The 22,465-nt window shown below is 36.1% G+C and overlaps 3 protein-coding genes across 9 annotated transcripts; 2 read left to right on the forward strand and 1 right to left on the reverse strand.

Moving 5' to 3' along the window:
* Positions 1 to 767: 767 nt before the first annotated feature.
* On the reverse strand, positions 768 to 5,162 carry LOC102607324 (protoporphyrinogen oxidase 1, chloroplastic). Its single transcript, XM_006492368.4, has 9 exons — positions 4,567 to 5,162; positions 4,072 to 4,257; positions 3,870 to 3,954; positions 3,560 to 3,707; positions 3,394 to 3,474; positions 3,047 to 3,218; positions 2,517 to 2,676; positions 2,310 to 2,413; positions 768 to 1,226 (listed from the first exon to the last, which is right to left on the reverse strand). Exons 1-9 carry the CDS (start codon positions 4,966 to 4,968, stop codon positions 927 to 929), a joined length of 1,638 nt encoding a protein of 545 aa, XP_006492431.2. The 5' UTR covers positions 4,969 to 5,162; the 3' UTR covers positions 768 to 926.
* Positions 5,163 to 10,545: 5,383 nt separating this feature from the next.
* Positions 10,546 to 17,707, forward strand: LOC102607618 (meiosis-specific protein ASY3). Of its 5 annotated transcripts, none has more exons than XM_025093040.2 (11): positions 10,547 to 10,916; positions 11,380 to 11,512; positions 12,375 to 13,913; positions 14,021 to 14,174; positions 15,029 to 15,160; positions 15,280 to 15,343; positions 15,447 to 15,596; positions 15,667 to 15,725; positions 16,103 to 16,237; positions 16,823 to 16,946; positions 17,308 to 17,707. In XM_025093040.2, exons 2-11 carry the CDS (start codon positions 11,438 to 11,440, stop codon positions 17,333 to 17,335), a joined length of 2,460 nt encoding a protein of 819 aa, XP_024948808.2. In that variant the 5' UTR covers positions 10,547 to 10,916; positions 11,380 to 11,437; the 3' UTR covers positions 17,336 to 17,707. The 5 variants fall into 5 exon arrangements, 2 of the variants coding, with proteins under 2 accessions (XP_024948808.2, XP_006492432.2); XM_006492369.4 differs by having other exon boundaries at positions 10,550 to 10,916; positions 16,823 to 16,914; XR_003062456.2 differs by lacking the exons at positions 15,667 to 15,725; positions 17,308 to 17,707 and having other exon boundaries at positions 10,546 to 10,916; positions 16,823 to 16,914.
* Positions 17,708 to 18,143: 436 nt separating this feature from the next.
* On the forward strand, positions 18,144 to 22,465 carry LOC102608210 (transcription factor PHYTOCHROME INTERACTING FACTOR-LIKE 15). 3 transcript variants are annotated; one of them, XM_006492373.4, is made up of 8 exons: positions 18,144 to 18,953; positions 19,043 to 19,907; positions 19,995 to 20,090; positions 20,225 to 20,287; positions 20,398 to 20,463; positions 20,749 to 21,180; positions 21,343 to 21,476; positions 21,570 to 22,465. In XM_006492373.4, coding segments are annotated over exons 1-6 (1,524 nt in total). In that variant the 5' UTR covers positions 18,144 to 18,951; the 3' UTR covers positions 21,343 to 21,476; positions 21,570 to 22,465. The 3 variants fall into 3 exon arrangements, with proteins under 3 accessions (XP_006492436.2, XP_006492435.2, XP_006492434.2); XM_006492372.4 differs by having other exon boundaries at positions 18,241 to 18,953; positions 20,222 to 20,287; positions 21,343 to 21,464; XM_006492371.4 differs by having other exon boundaries at positions 18,242 to 18,953; positions 20,222 to 20,287.

The following is a 22,465-nucleotide window of genomic DNA, read 5'->3' on the forward strand; positions in this document are numbered from 1 at the left end:
GGGTGGCTGGGTATTTCATCGAGGCCAACCTTTGAGCCACCAACGCAGTATCTAGCCACTAGCCTCAATAATCAAATATTGTGCTTCCCTGTTACTTGCTTTAATAGTAATGAGTTATGTGCATTATGAGCCTTTTCTCCAATAACTAGAATGTATATATAGTGATGTCGCTTGCTCATTTTAAAGTAGATTGCACTTTTTAGAAGATTACACAGTACCGAGATCTGCACTTTATCGGATTTGTTTTGTCTTTGTGTGTGTGTGCGTTTCTTTTTTCTTTTTTTTTGGGGGAGGGGGGGGGGGGGGGGGGGGGGGGGAAGCATGTTCGAGGAAAAAATAAATAAATAAATAATAAGACGAGCAGTTGCCACTGTGTACTAAATTTTTTGAACCACGCAGCACTACACAGCCAATGACAACTCGCCCTGCCGCCGCTATGTTCCGGCGGCTCAAGGAAGGCCGAACCCTTGCCTGTGGCGGCCCTATCTAGTTTTAGACATTGGGTCAGGGTCATATCAATATCATCACAAAAAAGTCTACAAGTGTTTGACATATCTCTGGTCATTAATATTAGCACAAGGATGCGGGGACCCAAATCTACTGCATCCACTTATCTTCAGACCTTCACTCGCCCGTGATTAATACTTGCATCGCACGAGTAATTAAAACATACCAAATAGGCTCAAGATGTTATATACAATGCACCATATCCTTTCCACGTTCCCTCGGCGCACTGATAAGTACTATTTGCAAATCACTAAATAAACTGACGCGAAAATGGGGTTATTCACTATCATTATGATATGCCCAGTACAGAGGAGCTCCACTTGCAAAATAATCAGCATAAAATTCTACAAAATAGGGAAAGGGAAACTTCCCTTCGGTACCTTTCTACATAATGTAACTGTCATCGATTAAATTCGTAACTATTTGTATGCATACTGTGATAGAAAATTGGAAACCTCGGATGCAACCTCATAAGCACTCTCCACACATCGACCCAAAGCCACACCAGCTACATAGTTTCCCCCTAAAAATAGCCCTTGATATCCATTATCTCTCAGAGAAGATTTTGCAGCATCTAAGAGATCAAGATGACCAACCAAGAACTGTGGAATGGCTTGTTGCCACACTCTCACACCCAATACAAGTGGATCTTTAGCATTAGGATTTATAAGCATCTTTCTTAAGTCGCGGTCAACTGCTTCTACAAGCTCGCTCTCCTTCTGCAAGGAGGAGAAAATTGGTATTGTTAGAAGTAACAAGAAACAGATTAAGGCTTCAGAAGATGTAAACCTTTTGAATACAAACTCGTCAATATAAATATCTCCACTTAAAAGACAGCTACAAAAGATAGATTGGCTGATGACGGATGAAAACTAGAGAACAATCATTCTTGAGGAATAACTATTACATGCGTGCAACATGATATTTTCTTGTGCTCAAATTTGAATTTGTAAATGATTTTGACCATTAAATGTCTCCCAGATTAAATCAACTGAAGAAATTCTCACTGCAAAATAGATGCAAAAATATGCTTCTCCTTTACCTAAAGTTTCTTTGTATCTTTCTAGATGATTTAGAACGCAGATTAGTCATTTCTTCATTCAGCCAAAAATCACCAACTCTACAATGAAAAAGTTCCTATACCTTTACATGAAAATCTCAGTATGTTTTCATGAAACACTCTTGTATTGTCTTAATTACAAGACAATGTTCCATTCTCGGAGGTGGAACCATGACTTTATTTTTCTTTGGAAAGACAAAATAATTTTACTATTCAATGCCAAAATTATTATACCATCCAAATAGGCATGAGACAATTTAAGGAACCAAACCTAGAATTTTTAATTTAATTGTATCCCATATATATAAATAAAAAAATGTAGTTCTTTTTTTTTTTAATGAAAAAAATGAGTTCTACCGGAAAAGGAAAGAAACAAAAGAGGAAGAGGGAAAGGGAACAGAAATTAGAAAGGTATATTCTGGCATTTTATTAATTGATAGATGGAGAAAAATATAAGGGAAGATGAAGAGAAAATAACTAAAATACAAAAATACAGACATGAAATAAAGAGTCCACTCTTAATATGCTATCACAAGTCCTAAAAATACTGGAACTCTGAAATGACAGGGGCCAGTTAACAGAATATGTAATTCTTCCAAGATTACATAGCCTGAGGAATACGTGGCTCTCCCCAGACCATTCTTCAGTCCAAAAACACCATCTCTACCATCAAAATACTACCATATCCATAGGAAAAATATCACACAACAGACAAACAAATAATATATGAGAATTATCTTACCTTGGACAAAATTCCAAGATTTGTAGCACCTCCAATGTAGTTTAAGAGCAAAACCCTTCCAGCTGGTGCTCGGTTGGGAAAAAGTGATGAGCTATATATTGTTCCTTTAAAAAGGGAGGAAAAAAATAAGTCCATTTTAAAATAAAGCTCTTAATATGGTTTGATGACGCTTATTCTTTATAAAATGAAAATAAAGCATCGTATTACCTAATGTTTCCACCCCTTGGCTCCGTGGATGCAATTGGCCAAACCCTTTTAATTCACCATCTATCAAGCACTCTGTCCGAATTGCTTCTTTTGGATAAGAAACAGACACCGCAGCAACTGGTGGGTAGTAAAATTGTGAGAGTGCACCGGCAGCATCTACCTGCAAAGAAAATGTAGAGATGTGGAAAGAAAGTCTATAAGCTAACATACAGTATAAGATTGTCAGAGTGAGGTCAAAATTTGAGTTGATCAAAATTATATGGTTGTGCATGTCTACACGTAAAGCAAAGGCTCTTTGGACCTAATGAAATGATCCTTGTCACCCAAAGATATCACTCAATTAAATGCCATATCAACCTCTCAAGGGACAATTCATATAAAATTAATATATTGAAATCCTACGTAAATTTACATCCTAAGATAAATATCACTATTAGTTCGGGGTGTATAGAATAGGCTGGATGCAGACATTCAGGCAGTATAAAAGTGAAGGAAGCTCCTATCTGCCAATGTGAGCAAAAGAAACATACAGAAAGTGGACGTAGTAGACTACTAGCGACATAAGATGGAACTGTCATAACAACACTTCTGCTCCGCAGAGAAACCAATCCTTCAGGTGTTTCATAAGTCAAACTATACTCTCCGCTATCCAATTTCTTGACCCCTGAAAGCTTCCAAGATAATTTGACTTTGCTACCTAACCTGCCAAGATTACCACATCTCATTAAGATCTTCTACCTTCCATCCATACTTGAGGAACAACAATGAGAGAAAAAGGAACTACCAGAGAGGCTTCTGTTTGTTGCTCAGAATGGCAAATAACCATGCTACCAGAATCATGTAATCAACAGCATATAAGATCAATAACAGAAGTTACCTTTTAGATATTGCCTCTGGCAGCATAGTAAGTCCCTTCCTAAAAGATCCAACTGTTTGGCCCTTTGGCTTTGGTAGACGCCTGCAAGAAAACTCAACTCAGCAATTTGAACATAAATTCTTAAGAAAAACATCACATAAGCCTCAAAGCACATATAAATTATTACGGGTCTCGAGGTTGCTTAGGAGCTTTATTTTTTTCCTGGATTGCCTTAAAAGTTCCACCAATGATACTGCCACCAGTCTGCTCCAGTTTCCAAACCTTTCCAAATGCTGCTTTCATGCTTAGTTTTGAAGGATCTCCTGCATAAACCCCTGCCGGCAATAACAACTTTATGGTCAATTGGATTATTAGGGAACTTATACAAAATGTTGTTTCTAAGAATTCCAACCCCCAAGCACAGAGTTAAAGCAACCAAAGCTTGATAGAATGCTTAACAACATTTGATACTGAAAATACAGATTATCAAATATCACCTGAACAAAATGGCTCAATTAGACGCTCAAAAACCTCATCACCAAGGTTACGCCGCACAAACTCCTCAACTGATTCCTCGTGACCCTGTCACCTTTGTCAAAGTCTATAGTATGAGAAAAACAATTGATGAAAACATGAAAAGGGTGTATGGCCTTGTGATAAATATAATTTAAACAAACAAATGAGAGTAAGAGGACAAACTGGAGGAGGAGGTCGAAGGCCAAGAGCACCAAGGCCAGCCCTAATTTTCCCTCCGATGCTCATCAAATCAAAGATAGGAAGGTCTGTTGGACTAGATGGTACTGGCCTCAATCTCCCATTCCATAATACAAATCTCGGTGCATTTGGGTCCCCCAAAACTAGATCATCCTTCAACCCACTATCCACCTAAAATGAAAATGTACATTATCAATACAATCAAGTTTCTCAACATTTTAGCTAAAACACACGCAAGCCTGCAAACAATTTCAAACCGTTAAAACAGCACGCAAGCAGTTCCTGAATCTAAGAAACTTTAATTGAGCCTCAAACTATCATCGAACTAGCTTATAACATAACAAACACGATGAAGCGCTTAAAATAAATAATGCAAATGTAGAACTGAATTCCAACAAAACTACGGCCATCGTTTCATTTAGAGCTTATAAATTAATAATTGCAGGAATGATAAAAGCTTAATATGGGTCTAAAACGTACCACCATTTTGAGCATGGGATCAGAGGGCTGGAAACTGTTGGGCCCCTCTTCCCAGAGATATCCATCTCTCTCAACAGTGATGATGTTTCCACCAACTCGATCTCTAGCCTCGGTGACAATCACATTTGGAGCAACAGCGCTGTGGTTGGTGGCGAGTGCCTGGGCGATGCAGAGGCCACTGATTCCACCGCCAATAATCACACAATCTGCCGTGGCGGCATCTGCAGCGTTGAGATTTGGGCTCAACTTAGATGGAGAAATTTTGGATTCTTCGGCGATTGAGCATCGAAGTTTGAGGGGTAGTCGGTGAATGCGGAGCTTTTCGGTGGGTTTTAAGGGACAAGGGAATAGAGATGGTGTCGGCCGGAGAAGCGAGATGTCTGTGAATGTCAACGTCGGCATTGGCACTTGGCAGAGGAGGAGGAATTCGAGGTTGTTAATTGTTACCGTGCCTTCTGGGTCTCGAACCTTTTGTGCTACGACTTATCTCTTAGGGGAAGCATACGGTGTACATACTCACACCAAGTGCTCAACTTCTAGAACGCTGTATGTATCTCTTACTCAACCTCCCTTTTGACTTTAGCTTTCTTTGCCCACTAGAAAAATCTCATCGCTCTACGAGTTAGCTAGTTAATGATCCTTGTTCTTTTCAATAAATAATCTTCCGGTGATGCTATGGGCCTAAAATCAATTTCAGCCTCAATTATTGTCAAATGCGGAGTGCAGCTCTGGTTTCATATTCCTTACTAATTACTGCATAATTTACTACCACGCTCTAAGAGCATCACCAAAAATTTCTTTAAATAAAATTTTATTATTTATTTGAAGAGTTACATCATTATTTAAAGCTCTAAAAGACATTCCAGTTAAGATTGTTCAAATAAAAATTGATTTTCTCTCTTTAAATTTGGAGAGTTAATTTCTCTCTCTTCAATTTATATTTTATTATTTTTCATTGAAGAAAGAGAGAGAAATATTTTAATTGCTATTAACTTTTCCTTTAAAAAATTAATTATATGATTAAAATAATATTAACTTATTTTTATTTAAAGAGTCTTTTAGAGAATATCATATTTTTTCATCCTTCTATTTGCCACATAGGTAAACAAATAGGTATTTGAAGAGTAAAATATATAGAGGCTTTTGAAGATGCTCTAACAAACACAAACTCACAAACGCTTATAGGCTATTATATCAATCAAAGAAGTTTAAGTTTGTGGTGAAATATGAGCAATAAAGGGCATTATCAACACCCATTTGTAGACTTTGACTTTTCCAGGCACATATAAGTTATACTATAACCCTTATCCTTGTTACCCTCTACGCTCAGCATCTCGACAACATTAAGAATAATGTATTTCTGGCAAATCGTGAAACTGAGAAGTGTGCAAATGAGCAGAGTTGCGAAATGTTTGTTTTTTGTGGACCACACAAATGTGAAATTTTGTGTCAATCAGTCAAAAGTCAAAACCTTGTTGCATACACCCGCGTCTCTAAAATCTTCCAAATCTGCGAGAACAAGTTAAACAGACTTCCTCAAAAAAAAAAAAAAGGTTAAACAGACTTCCTAAACTTATAACCCCAATTTATGTGACCTTCCCAAACAAAATGAACATTCCGTAGTTCGTCTGTTTCTTATAGAATTATTTTTTTTAAAGTCAGATTTGGACTTGGTCTGTTTTAAAATTTTTATTTTGATTAGAAGAATTTTACTATAAAATAATATTTTAAATTTACTTATTTTGATAAATTTACGATATTTAGAGTTATTGTATAAAGGGTCCAAAACCCTATCTTTATTAATTCAGACTCATTCGATAACTTCATAATTCAGAAACTTTCGTTTCTCTATTTTTCAACCTTAAACATTTTTGGTTCATCAAATATTCTTGAATTAGTTAATTTTAGGTATAAGTAAAAAAAAATTAGTGACATAAATGAAATACTTATAAATGGACATCTTTTTTCTATATTCTAATTCCATCTAAACAGGTGCATAAATTGACATGGCTAACCCCGTGATTTCAAGACAAAATTTGAATTTAATTCCCTACTCTAATCCATGCGAGGCTTTCCAAATATGAGATAAATATTTAATCCCAAAAGCTAGTCCAATCTCATACTTAATCATGGCTTTCGATTATAGTCTTTAATTGGGTAGAAAAAATGAGAGGAGAATAGAGGAGTGGAAAAGAGAGAGGGAGGAAGAATTAAAATGAGGAAAAAAGATGATTAATTTTAATTTTATTATTTAATTTGACATGAAATTTATTTTTTTCCTTTTATTTTTTACCTGTCTCTTCCTTTCCTTTCCTTTTAATTTTTTCAAACCAAACAAAACATAAGTTTCCATTTCCCACTTATAAAAAAAAACCTCATTGCATTGTCTGACAACCGATTGCAAATCAAATTACTCACTTCGTTACAGCGAGCCATGGAACAATAGGACCATTGAAATCCATTCAAGAATAATCAGTACAATATGAGAAAAAATGTGAACCTCGTAGCAATATTGTTTCTAGGGTCTTGTTCAGTTAAAATTAATAAAACTTACAGCCCACTTAAAATAATATAAAAATTAAGTGGACTCCACTGCCATATTACTCTTTTTTGCATGTTTTATAAGAATTGTAAATCGTAACTTAGTAAAACTCTTGTTTTTCATAAGAATATTGTGATAGTATTGACGCACCACCGATGATCAGCCGTATGATTCGCGCACCAAAGGGACTCTAAAACAAGTTGCAGTATGAAACCTCGTGAATAAAAACGAATGCTTCAATAAATCAAGTGGGAGCAAATTTCATCCACAATGCCAAAGTCAGCACAAGCAAATAGTTGCTGCTCAATACATCACAAGACAAATCGCCAATCGGAAATCCTACAAAATACTAAGAATTAAAAAAAAAAACCTATAAAAAAGGGACACATTCGTCTCCGATTTAAAAATGAATGACCTAAAGGGCAGACTTTGCTAAAAAAAAATATAAATGTCCAAATATTGACACGCTTATGAACTTTGTACAAAATATGCGGCATAAATTTATTAATTGAATGAAAATATAAAATAATAAAAATAAATTACGTGAATCAAAATATATTTAATCTAATTAATTAAATTATATCATATAAATTCATACAATAACTTGTAATTCTATCATTAGTTTTATTATAACGGTTGCATGTCTTTAATATTTATTTTTTAATATTTTTTTAAGCTATTATATATGGCGGCGAAGCCATTGTGCCGACATAGAACGAACATTGGAAATAAGATGGCATTTTTATTGCTTGTCACTACGGTACTGGGATATCATACATCATAGATTTAGATTGTCGGAATTTATTAAATTTTGTTGATTTTTTTTTTTGTTATTTAGTGTTGCATATGTTGTGGGGTACTCCAGGTTACCATAATCGGACCCATGCTTATTTTATCAAAATTAAAAACATACTTATATAGTAAAATCTAATTTCATTTAAGTCCAAAACTATTACAGTAAGTGAGTAATGCTAACGAGACCTAATTTATTTCTCGCATTACCAATTTTTAATGCATATCACTATGTGTATTTTTCCATTATCGTAAAGGAAAGATTACATAATTCTCATCTCGGAACTCATTTATCTTTTATTTTTTAGTGTAAATTTTTACAGACATTCTCCATAGATTTTCTGAGAATGCTATAATTTATTATCAACTTTCAATAAACCTATAGTTGTATTGTAAGTAGATTGTAATATGTATGTATAGAAGCAGATGTGCATCAGTAATTATCTTTTTAATTATAATTTTGATGCAATAAATAAAAATACCAAAGATTAAGAAAGAATTTGGTAGTCTCAAATTGAACCAAGTGCATAATTAATACTCATTATCTTTGACCATGATGCACATTCTTTTTTCTTTTTAATTGTTCTTTTAATGCCATATTTATTGGTTTAGGGGATTCGGAGAACTCTACTTCCAGGTCATCTTAGGTTTTTTAATTTAATATCATTAACGCCCCATTTGCTGTTTAGGTAAAATCGATGTCTGCAATTCTTTAATGTATTTTTGTAAGAGTGATGATACAGTCATAAATTCTTGTACAAACTGATGTAGTATTCATTAATTGGTTGAATAAAAATATAAAATAATAAAAATAAATCATTTGAGTCAAGAGATATTTAATTCAACCAATGAATTAATACCACATCAATTTGTACAAAATAAATTTGCACATGAGTTTGTGGCTATATCATTACTCTTTTTCTAAACCTTTAGATTTTATTGTTAAGTTAACGGTTGCAAGCGTCCGATTTGTAACAGTAGAAATTATAAAATAATCTGAAATTTGGTAGATATATTTCCACCCGAAATTAAAATACATCCGCTTAATACCAAATTTACCCTCAAAATAACGAATTTTTTCCCTTATTTTCAATTTTCTTATTTACTCCCATCCTGTTTTCAAGTTCATGAAAAAGATAAATCAATGGGTTTTTGCCCCATTGGGAGAGCCCTTACACTTACAATGTTGAGAGTAAGGGTTCGAGCCCTTATAAAAGCATTATGAAAGTTAGTTTCAATCCTCCTTCAATTATCAAATAATTGAGTGAAAACAGTCTTTCTCTCACGAAATGTAAGTGGAGTGGACACCCCTCGAATATTAGAGAGGATTTAAAGAATCTGGGTAGTACATCAGTAACAGTCCTGTATAACAATATTAAAAAAAAGTTAATAAAAAAATATATTCAAGAGAAAAAAATCACAAAAAATAAAAAGCATAGTATGCGAGGAAGCCTCCTAAATTCTTAGAACTCTTATACGATGATAGTTAGAATTCAGGAAACTACAGCAACACAAGGAATCATACTAATAGTTTGATTAGCGAGAACTACAAAGTGAAATGGGAGGAGGTGACTTGAGGAATGAGGTTGGTTCTTTAGATGTTTAGGATTGTGTTTGGTATTGAAGTGTTGTACTTTTTAGGATATAGCTGTTGTGAAAAAAATATAATTATAAAACAAAAAGTTAATAATATGTATTAAATATAAATTTTGAATAATAATTTTAAAAATTATTAAAAATAAAATATATTTTTCGTCATCTAAGTGACAAATCATATTAATATAACTTTTAACTTACAACAGTTAATATTTACCAAATACTTTAATGTTATAACTTCTACTGAACCTTAATTTTAAACACACCCTAAATTACTTTTTCAATCAAGCTTGAAATTTGAAATTATTTTGACCCCCATAGTAGATCTTTATTTGGGTCACCGATTCATCATATATTGGAAAAAATATTTTGTTAGCAAAACCAACTACCAGCCATAAATTTCTATTTTCTTTAGGTTTTAAACGCCATATATAATTTGATTTTGTGGTTGAAATCTATGCCTTGGTGGATGCCAATTTACGGTGGATAAAAATTCAAAAAAGAATAAAATAGTTGTTTGAGGATAAAATTATAAATACAATAAAAAAAAATCATAAACGGAGTGTTATTACACAAAAAGAAGGGTGAAATTTTCATCACCCTTTGAAAATTTGTTAAATATTTTCGAGTTTAGTTTAACAAATGATGGGTAACCTGTTTTTAAAAAGTTACAATTACTATAATTCCTTTTGAACAACTTAGTTGCGCGATAATAGTAACTGAAAAAATGTCGATCCAATGCTAAAAGTATAAGCAAAATCATGCAATTGAAAATTTGTAACATTTGAATTTCATAATAAATTGAATACATTCCATGATTATGATAATTTTACTTTTTACGTTCTTATTTGAAATAAAAATATATATTATCACAATTATCATAATCACTATAGACTTAAACAGCTAAAGGGCTTTGATATATCGTCGTGAACCTTTAAATGTAGGAAAAAGAAATACAAAATCAGGGAAATTGTGAGAAAAAAACGTATAATAACACTACAACTGGACAAGTTATGGTGCAACGTGTAACATTTTAAGATTCAACAAAATTTTCCTAGAACGAACCAAAGCCGTCCAAATGTCGACTCAAACATTAGATTGATGATCATCACTACAATCGGTTCCTCGCGGCGGGCACTCTTTGCCACGCCGTTCCTATCGGACAATTTAAAATCGAGGGTTAAAATCGTCAATTTGCAGGAAGAGCGGTGCGCACTTCGCATTCGGTCGTTTCGAACTTTCGATTCAAAAATCAGTGGCCATTTGATTTTCCCGCTTCTTTGTTTCGCCGCAAAACTTCGCGATCCGAAATTTGATCACTTTCTCTCTCCCGTGAAGAAAAAATCTCTCTGCTAGATCTCAGATTTCTCGCACGAATTTCGAAACGAGCATCTCATCCCTTTACGCTGCCAAATAACCAGTGAGCGATATCCTTTATCTTCCTATGAATTTCTATTTTAAATTTGATCAGTTGAACTTTTTATTCGTCATTTTTCACTTTCTCTTAGACTTCTCGTTATGGCGGATCTTAACCTAAATATTTGTATTTAAAACCGCATAAGTCGTCGTTCTAGGGTTTTTATGGTAGCTGATTTTTGAATTGCACAATTTTTACCTGTTTTGCTTCTTAATTACTGAGATCGAAAATTTGTAGTCGGTGGAAAATTGAGAATGCTTGAAATTAGTTTTAACCTGTCTTCTTGTTAGATCTGATCCGTTCTTTGTAGATGGCAATGCTAATTTTGAACTTATTCTCTTTGTAACAATCTACCTTGCTTAGTTCCCTCGTAATTTTCTTTTTCAGTTACCACACTGAGTTTTGGAATTTTTTTTTTTTTTGGTTCCAATTGCTTCTTACTCTAATTGTTTTTGTTACTCTTTAGGTTACAGCTGTTGTTGGTGGTGTTGGTTTGTCGTCTTTGCAGCTTAAGAAATCGTGAGATGGGGGTTGATGTGCGACAAATATTGCGAGACATAAGTGAGAAGGAAGTTGATGTGCGACAAAAATTACAGGACGTAAGGGATGATAATGCCAACTTTAAGAATTTACAGCATAAATAGGATGTTTTTTCATTGCTTCTTAGTTAAAGTTGGCTAGAAGATTTGGTGTAATTATATTTCAACTAAAATTATTCTGTTGTCCTAGGTTGATAAAAGATGGCCTGTACTTATTTCCGACATCACAGATCCTTTCATAAAGTCAATACTTATTTAATTCTAAAATTTCGGATAGTAACTCGTTTACAGAATGGTTTTCCAAGATCAAATAATTAACCCTTTTGTTTTTAAGATGCTTGATAAACTCATTTTTGCTGCATAGATTTATGCTTGTCCATTATTGGATTTTACTTGGGATAGTGATTGTGGCAGTTTTTTATTGCTGTTTTCCTTGAGATTGTGTGTGTGTTTAATTAGTTGTTAAGAGTTGCGTGGAGAATGGCTTTTGCTTGGATTTGTAGTTCTGTGCAATTTGTAGACCTTGCTTGATCAGTTGATATATTGGTCATTTTTTTGTATAATCAAATTTTGTTTGGAACTCCAATAGTGTATATCTTGTAAATATTGCCTTCTCAGAAGTTATGTGAGGGCACGCTGACAACATAATGATTTTATAGAACTGGTTATTTGGTAACTCAGTTTTGCACATTTTGTGAATTTGGCTTTCCCTGTGTTTAAAATAAGTGTGTGTGCCTCAGCATATTTGAATTTGGGTTATAATGTTGCGATTGAGCATATTTGAATTTTGTTTAATCAAAGCTCCAAGTAAATCATCAGTTGCCATCTGAACTAATAATTGAATGACCAGAAGATGAATAATTGCAACCTAAATGAATTCCTGAGAAGATGAATAATTGATGAGCTGCAAATTATGTTTCAGGATGGAATGACCAGAAGTCAGAGTTTTGGAAGCAATAGTCGTCCATCTAGCCAACTGAGAAAGATCTCAATTGGAATTACTGTAGACAAGAAAAAACCTGAAGCTGCAGAGGAAGATGAGGCTAAAATTCCAAATGTGGAAAGGATGAATCTGAACAAAGAAAAATCCATGCAAGCAGAAAATAAATGTGAGGGTGCCTCAGCTGCCACCAAAGGAAAGCAATCTGACGCTACAGAGGAGATGAGGTCACCTTGGATTACTAAACGATTCTTTTACAAAAATGCACCCATTTCAGATACTGTCCCATGCACTAATCAACCTTCTAGCGGACCTGCCACTGGTGGGAGGCAGAAAAAGCTTAATAGAGTGAAGGATGCACAACTAGCACATTCGGTTCAGTTTTTTGCAAACCATTCTTCTATTTTACGATCTGGAGATAGCAATCAGAAGAAGTTTAATGGCATAACCTATTCAAGGAAGGGAGGGAAGAATGGGAGCCAAGTGCAGGTGGAAGAGTTCACATTTGCAACTGCACAAGAAGCAATCGTATCGGATAAAGTTGTGGCAGCAGAAAAAACGGATAAAGCAGAAAACAGAACTGAAACTTTGAGAACAAAACTTTGGCAGATATTGGCAACTGTTTCTTCACCCAAAAGTCAGCCTTCTAATTCTCAGGCTAAGGAAACAGGTGTGGATAAGTTGAAGCCAGAGCAATTTGTTGATCAAATTGGTGACAGAATTGTCAGACCCAGGCAGAACTCAGATACTATAGAAACTGATTCTGAAAGTCCCAAGCAGCCTACAAGTAGACCCTTAACTCGATCTTTGTACAGAAAGAGAGCTTCAACTAAAGTGCTACAAGAAAAAACTAAACTTGGTTCATCCTCTAATACCAAACAAAAACACCAAATGAACATATACTCTTTCCAAGATGGAAGGTCTGCGAACCTGGATGGTGCTATCAACTTTGGCTCTTTAATGTCTACGCTGAAGAAAGGTCAGATAAAGAAATCAATCATTGAGCCACATGAAATTTCCTTTGCTGAAAAGGATAATGCAGATGAGCCTCAGCTAGCAAGTAACAAAAGTGTGTCTCCAACACATGCTGAAAAAACACTTGATCATAAAGAGGACAGTATTCATGGTTGCCCCCCTCAGAATAAGAGAGATTACTTTGAAAATAATAATAAAATGCAAGACAACGAGTTTCATCAACCATCAGATTTGAAAAAGATGAATCAGAGGGGTGACAGTCTGGCATCAGCAGGAACTAGGGAACATCAAGAAGATTGCAGCAATCCATCTTCGAAGAATGTTGTTGAACCACCAGATGTGATCGAAAGTCCAACATTTGCTTTTAAATCTCCTATCTTAAGCCCTTCTCCCTGCTCCACTCCGAGAACAGTCCAAATGGAGCAAGATGTTCACGATCCTCCGCTGAAATATAGAAGATTTAGCTTACGAGCCATCCGTAGCTTCAGGGCTTTGCAAACTTCAAAACCAGATTGTTCTGGGTCAGATGCAGAAACAGAGTCTCCTGTATCCTTAGCTAATTGCTATCTGAGGGATATGTTAGTTGATTACATGCAATAATATCAATGTGAGAATATCTTTTCCTGCCTTTGCCTTTCCTTATTATGCTTCAGGGTGATGCAGAAGAACTTCAACATTTTTCACCCAGAAAACCATCACCTTTGAAGGAAAAAAAAGACGCAGAAGAAGACCTGGCTGAATTTTCATCTGAAGATGGGGATCTTGGGAGCTCTGAAGATGGTTCCCCCATCATCAAAGCATACGAATGTATGTTTGCTTGATAATAATATTTCTAAAATTTGAAATAAATAGATTTCCAGTACTCTTTTTTGTTTTTTTTGCTGATCTCTTTTGTGAAAACTAATTTAGCGTGAGCTTCATTTGATATTTTTGTGCAATGCAGTTGCATTGCAGAACCTGTTAAAATACTTTCCCCATACTGTTGCATGTTTGCTTTCCTTATTCTTAGATGTTATTACTGGCAGTTTTGTATGATAGGTTTAGTACATTCAATTTAGGAATGATAAACATCATCATATTCTAACTATGATCTCCTTTCATATTAGGGTATTTCCTAGGTAATTGGTGTTTTAGTTATTTCATTCTTTTCTTTAAGATTCTACCTTCCCCACAGAAATGCCCAGGACACTTGACTTCAGTGCGTTCAAAATGATTTTTTTTTTTAAAAAAAAACTGTTTCAATTAGAAAAAGGGTCATAGTCGTTTTAGTTTTCACCCCTAATACAAACGACATATAATTTTCAATAATTCAAAAGAAATTTTGTCAGACTAAAACAAGTTTTATAAAGTTTGTTGGATTTTTAATTTGTCAAGAGTCAAGATATCACTGGTTTTAGAGTTGTTCAAAATTCGGCTTTAAGGATACTGGGTATGACAAAATAGTACAGGCATCTTTCGGATATCCTTTGGTATCCTTTGATTTATTCTGCTGTCCAACATATTTCTTAGAATTTTGGTTCAACAGGCAGTTCCTGATTCCTCTGTATGTAAACCAATTCAAAGAGCATGACATCTTCTCAAAGAATTTAAATTTTCTGATTCGTCTCTTTTATTTCATAATGTCAGCCACTTTGTTGGCTTCATCTTATGGTCACATGCAGATAACCGAAACATCTCTCCAGAAATTCACACTAGTGAGGAACCAAACTCCATGCATTGTCATACTAAACGGCTTTGCAACCATCAAGGCATTAGAGTTGATCAATTCAGTCCCACCTCGCTCTCCACAAAAGGTATAATTTTACTTATATGTCAATATCTTCTGCTCTGATCATCTCCATATGAAATGTTCCTTAAAATGTTATATCAGTTTTTAAATTCTTTCTTCTCTTTTTCTGCACCAAATGAGCAGACAATGGAGAGAGAGAATGGTTCCTGGAACCTTCAGAAGAGAGCCAAGAGGATGAGTTGGCAAGGTTTTTCCTTTGTATGCTAACTGAAGCAATTATGGTTTTTCTTAGGAAACTATCTTAGCTCCAATCTGTTTGTTGACTTGGGTTTAACATGACAATGTTTCAGGGCTGTCACATTGTTTGCTGTTGGTTTAGAAAATTTCAGAAGGAAAATGGATGCTGCTACGAAAAGGAAGTCCTCTGAGATTTTGTTGTCTGTTTCTGAGGGGATACATTTACAGCTGCAGAATGTTGAGTCACAGATCCAAACAGATATGTAGGTTTTTTAGATTGACATTTATTATTGCAAAAATAAATTACTTAGGTCTGAACTGATGATCTTCCAGAGGGAAGCTGACAAGCCTCAGTAAATCAAAAAGAAAGCGTCTGGAAACAAGATTTGAGGGTAACGAATTATGTAAACTGAATAGTTCGTTTGGTTTTCGTAACTTTGTTAGCAAAAGTGCTTTATTTTATCTTAAAATTTGTCTTTATAATCTTGTTGCTTGAGATAAGAAGCCTAAATTAATGAAAATCTAGTGGTGTTTCTTGCACCATAGTACACATCTATGGTGTTTCAGGACTTCTATCTAAGTCACCCCTGAAGGGACAGTTTCAGCAGATATACAGTTAATTCTTTAATCAATGTATTATGGCGCTACCGATTTTATGGGTTTTTAATAATAGCTCAAGAAATTCACTTCTAGGAATTTAGCTGTTGAGATGTCATGTCCATTTTTTCACTTTTTCATTTTTGACGTTTTGCTTTTGTTTCTAATGCAGAGCAACAAGAACAACTGAGTTTGATTCATCAAAAATTCAAGGAAGACATTCATCATCATCTCCAGAGCTGCCAAAGTACCATTGAGGAGCTGGAGGCCCACCAGATTGAACTGAAGGGAACTGTGAAAAAGCAGAGTATGATAACGATTAAATCTGTTATTATATATTTTCATAACTGATATTGTTGTTAATATATATCTTCCACCTCTGTCAATGTATAATTGCTTTACAAACAATTAAGTAGGTTTTTCCATATGGCTCAAGTGATTTTGGGGACCGAGAATACAGTAAGATTTAATTTAATTCTTTGAGTGGAAGCAGTTGACGAATGAGGTTAGCAGTCCCTTTGTGGGTCTCAGGATGACTGCATGTCTCGGAAGATGAATCATTCCATATATTTTGCATAAGGCTAATCAAAGGTTCAATCTGGATGAGTCACTGATGTGAATAGATATGAGATTGTCCCTAAATTTGTGCAGAAATTTTGGAAAAGAAATCAATATCTTTAACTGTTCGGTGGAAAAATAAGTGTGTTTTGGGATCTAAACAGAATTGGATCCATTTCATTTTTCTGCCTCTTCCAAAAACTTGTTGACAATTTTAAGTGCATTCAAGTAAATGGATGTTTCAAATCTTTACAGTGCCATGTTATTTCTCATTATCATTTATTGAACGTCCTGTACAGGATTTTGGTTTATTAGTTATCTTTTGTGTTGACAGGAACATCGCATCAAAAGCTCATCTTCCAGGTGGAAGAGGCAGTTCAGACTCTACTCAATGATGCCCAAAGAAGAATCACAACCGTCCATGAGGCAAGCTTCTCCTATTTATATGATTTTTATAGGTTGGTCTTCTGTTTATTAAATTAATTGGAGATTTAGGCACTTGGACTTTTATGAGCATGAGATGGCCACACCCACTTGGCGTATTCTTGGCTGAACTGCTTTTAGCGCATTCAATTTCCTAGGTGTTGACAAACTAGAAGCAGCTTAAGAAGTAATCTCTCTTGGTATATTTGTAATCTGGCCAACTTATCATTAATTCTTGGGATTCTACTGGGATATCCAGTGAGTGAAAGTTAGATCCTTAAAAGACAGTGCTCCATTTTGAAGTTAATCAAGTTGTGCCTTAGTTTATGTAAATGCTATGCAACAACTCTCATGTAACTAGTATAACGTGATTGTTATTTTCATTGTTCATTGCAGTCGGCGAGGAATAAGATGCTCCAGTTGAAACATGTAATAGCTCACAGTCTGAAAGAAGAAGGTATTCTAAATTGACATGATTCATACAGCCCGCTAGCAACAAGGAGAATTTGTCCATAATTAGACAGAGCTGGAGATTTTTATTGATGCTTGATCTTATAATCCTCTAGTCGAGGACCTCTACGTAGGAATTTACTTTTCATTATATTCCAACATGTAGTATGCAGAAGAATGCTTGCAATTGTAGAGAGATTTATTTGATGAACAAAGAATACGTAATGCTGACGTTGTGTGCTCACTCACATTCCTGCACTGCGTCCATTTTCAATTGTATTGCCACTGTGCTTTCAAATCGGTCGATTTTCAAGTGTTATTATTATGCATGTACATTTTTTTGGTACGTTTGGGTTCATAAAATTATGCTTTTTAATTGTTAGGCTGGAGTTCTTTTTCCTTTATCATTGAAGTGGTCTCGCCTAATTGGCAAATACAAAATCTTATCTGTTTGTTTAGCATGACCGCTTGTGGTTTTGCTTCGTCGCTTAGGCGGGAAAAAAGTGCCGACAGAACAACACAGGGCACGTGAATTCACACGGCATCACGTGAAGGACACGCTTTTCTTCCTAGTATTTTGCTTCTTTCCCTGGTTGTGAGGGCACGATATGATGTTGTGAGGGCAGAGTGCAGGACTGCAGGTGAAGTACTTTTGGGGTGCGGGGACCCCACTCCACGTGGGTATATTCGTGGGCTCGTGGTAAAAAAAAAAAGAGTTGTGTCTTCATCATATCGGAAAACGTCGCCTTCGAAATATAAGATAAGGAGCAGATAGGCTAGTCTATAATTGCAAAGAACTGAACGTGACTGATGAGATATTTTTCCTGTCATTTTTGCCGTGAAGTAGAGGGGCCCAATTACTAAAGCAAATGGCCGAATGGGTCACTTCCTACTTTGTGTCACAAAGAAATGGGTCCTTCTCCGTCCACCCCCAGTCTTACACAGAAATCAAATTACTAATTAGGACATCCTTCGCCCAAGAAGAGAAACGTTAAGGTGGGATCCTACCACCAGGCTTGGACAACTCCATTACCACAGGGTTGCGAGGATGGGAGTAGACGTGCTTAAATTTTGTGCACTAGTTCTTGTGGATGCTGGCTGGCACTTCATCTCTTAGGATTCTTTCATTATTATTATATAAACAGTTAAGTTGTTCGAACACTCGACTCAATTGACTATTTGATATGAAATGGTCTGATTTCGTAGCAGTCTCTCTCCATCTGGGAAGCGCGTAGAGTGAAAAAGCAAGCAGATTCGATTTTACAAATATGCCAATATAGAATCAGCCTTTCGGCTGCTTACAGAAATTACATCGATCCTAGTTAGCTATCTGAGACTGTGTTTTCGTCACCTTCTTCTTATCTATTATCATACTTATCCTATATATTATCGTCTATTCTTATATTCTGATAAGTACAAGAACTGATGAGATCAAACCCAAATTTGATTCATTAGAATATCTCTTCAACTACGGAGAATTAAAATTAAAAAAAAAATGGTTGCGACGACAAAACGCATTCGGAACAGCATCCAATTAATATCGCCCAGCTGAAGTTGACCAGCAAGAAGAGCGCTAATTTAACTTTGACCATGTAAGATTTTCCTCAGCTACCCTAGCATAATAAGCAAGTGTTTCCTATTTTTGGAGGACTAAAGGTTGATGAAATTTCTGTTAATGCAGGTCTAATCAAGAATTTTTGGAGCTTGTGTGGGAAGATGGTCAACTTCGCATGCGAGGTTCTTCAAAGAGAACTCAAAAGAGCACTTCCTCGTGCATTGATCATGCTTCTCGCTCGTCCAATGCTCGTTTGGAAAATGGGGGAAATACAGACACCTTTCCTCCAAAGAATGAGAACCAACATGAATCGCTGCTTGAAATATCGTATAAAAGCCATTTTAATGCATTTTCGGAACATGCTACAGGTTATAATATTGATTATGATGATAAGCTACGCAAGGACTCTCAAGTTGTTCCGGTGCATGAAACTACCCCAACTCCAACGGGTAACCGTCAGTCTCGTGATTCAACTCCACTTAAAAGGCCACGAGTTAAATACAGCCCGAATCTACTTTCATTGGATGTATTGAAAAGAGAACCTGAAAAGAAAAGAGAGCAGCCAGTTAACTTTTCTCTTTTCTTGAGATCTCCAGCGCTGCGAACAAGCAGTAGGAGAGGTTTCTCAAGAGCTGAGCCTGAGAAGGTGCAAAATAAGCCTCGACTGCTATCGCCAGCAGCTAATGGTTCAGCGAGTGTTAAGGGATTTCAGAACCAGCTGAATTCTGCAGACACAAACGCGGAGCTGTTACAACCAGTCCCAGTCACAGTCCCCGATGTACAATCGGAAGCTGATTACAGCCGAACCTCGAGCTTACCGGCTGAGAATACTGTCAAACGAAAGCTGGATGCTGGAAAATGTATAGAACCACCAGTTCCGTCTTCTTCCTTATGCTCACTTGGAGCTTCAAATAATAATCCTGCGTGTACTACTTTTAATTTGAAGAGGAGATATGAAGATACCGAGGTATCCGCTTGTCCTTGTGACCAAGTACGTAAACTTACCCAGCCCCTGATTTGTTTTTCATGTTCTTAATTTTGCTATGATTCTAAGAAAGTTCAATTTTGTTTGGTGCAGTATGAGAAGAAACTGGAGAGAAAAGCAGTGACTGTTCGGGGCAGCAAAAGTAACCGGAAAAAACGAACTCCTGAAGTTCATAAGCGATATGAACGGGTGAGTTAGTGATCCCACTCAGAAACAAAGAAAAGCATGCATGTTCCAATGTAGTTAATCTACACACACACACACTTATATATATATATATATATATATATATCGCTAATTGGCTGACTATCTGCCTTCAGAAGCGAAGAGATAAGATCAACAAGAAAATGCGTGCATTACAGGAGCTCATACCAAATTGCAATAAGGTAATTAATTATATACAGCACCGGGCTGCGGGCTACCCTACCTGTCACCTTAGCTAAAATATTTATTTATTTATTTTACCACTTCCTAACATCAGACGGATGATGCTTAGGTGGACAAAGCTTCGGTGCTTGAGGAGGCCATTGATTACTTAAAGACTCTTCAGTTTCAAGTAATGGTATAAACACCATACTATAGATGCTTTTGTTTTGAATGAGTGTGTATATATATATTAGTTATTTTCAGGGGAGCGCTTATTTTTTAAATGTGGACACCTATTAAACTGTAGAGTTATTTTTTAACACACTATAAAGTTATGTAGTTTAATAGTAGTAGAATCTAATTCTATTACACGTGCTTGCATGAAAAAAATGACGACCTCCACAATATATATGTGTGTGCGCATGCGCGCGTGGCAGGAATGACCTAATAAATTAAGGCGGTTTCTTGAATCTTGATGCAGATGATGTCAATGGGAACAGGGGTTTGTATGCCTTCGATGATGCTACCTACAGGAATAATAGGAATGCAACAAATGCATGCAGTTGCACCGCAGATGAGTCATTTCCCTCCCATGGGAATTGGAATGGACGGGAGAATGCAAATGGGTGCTGGCTGCAACCCAGCACAGTTCCTAATGCCACCCATTCCAGGAGCCACTGCTGTGCCTGGAATCCAGATGCCTGGCTTTCCTGGACAGCCGCTGCCCATGTCCATGTTACGCACACCATTAGGACTAATGCACAAAACAAATCCAGTTGCCGGCGTCTCTCGAGCTGCTGCTTCAATGGAAGTCAAGGACTCTGCACCGCTCACAAATCCCGGGGATTCCAATCAGAACGTAGAAATTAACAAAAGAAACGTTGAGCACCACAAGATTCGACCTTCTGCTTAGGTTTGGGCTAATGTCATACTCACAACGAACATTTTTTTTTAACCCTTTTAAGACTAGACATAAGGGAAAACACGTTAATTAAGAAGATTCACCATGCATTCATAATTTGCATAAGCTTTTAGGTATTTCCCCATCACTCAAGTCTTATTCCTTTTGTTATAGGTTCCAGTTCCCAGGCCGTGAAAGTTAATCCAGAAATTCTGCTTCATTCCGTGCAAAGATACCATGATTCTGTCACTAGCAATGGGGCTGTTGGATCTTACAAGCGAATAATATTGTTTCCGGTACTACTAGTGGTACGGTTCGATTACACCAATTGACTTTAGTCCTTCAACTCATTTCAATTCAAAAGAAAAAAAAAAAAAAGCTGACTATTGAAAATGATGCAGGCTAGAAATCGCAATGCGCACTAAATAAATTCCACAAGAGGATATATGTAACCCGATCGAGAGTCCGAGACAATAAATACCTCCAGCTGCTTGGCCATATTTCTCCAACAGCCGAAGTTCAGAGGGAATCTCCAAATAGGCTTGAAGGTGATGTAAGTGATTATTGCTTTGGAGAGCCCGGATAATTCAACCTTGAGATGTCTTTCACCAGCTGAGACTACTGCTGAGGAGTTTCAACGGCTTCTATACAACACAAGTTAAAATTTCGATAAGGCATTGCTTTCTAGCAGTTATTCACCCTCAAAAATCTTAAAAAGAGGAAAAGCCTCCTGCCTGCTGCAGTGAAAGAAGCATTAACACATTATTTCTTCCCAGCAAAAGTCGCAGGAAGAATGGGATCCATCTTGAACATTCACCGTAATGGCTAGCAGTTGAGGAACTTTCAGAGACTACACGAACCTATCTTTAATTACCCGTGAGTTGGGTCTCTCTCTGTTATTGCTGTAGTGCAGGGATCTGCAAAAGATCGTTCTTTGATAAGTCAGATATCTGTAGTCTGTTCATCGTGTAAGTGAAAAAAACGCACATGGACTAGTTCACTTTATCAGATCCTCACCATAGTTTGCATTGGAAGATTCTTTCTCAGATGTATCGTGTTCACCCAAAAATGTCTATTAGAGGCTGATATCACCCAGAATCTTTATCAATGCCAATTGGAACATTGAGATCTTAAGCTGACATCAGAATTGACTAACCACTTCAGCATCATCGATAGGATCACTAGGAAACAAATCCGAATACAGCATATGTCCTTCATCCTTCATCTCTATCAGTAAGGTTACTAGTACTTCTTGAACCTTAATAAAGTCTAGATGCATTTTGCTTCTGGCATGGAA

The sequence above is a fragment of the Citrus sinensis genome, chromosome 3, assembly GCF_022201045.2.
Source record: "Citrus sinensis cultivar Valencia sweet orange chromosome 3, DVS_A1.0, whole genome shotgun sequence".
NCBI lineage: Eukaryota > Viridiplantae > Streptophyta > Magnoliopsida > Sapindales > Rutaceae > Citrus > Citrus sinensis.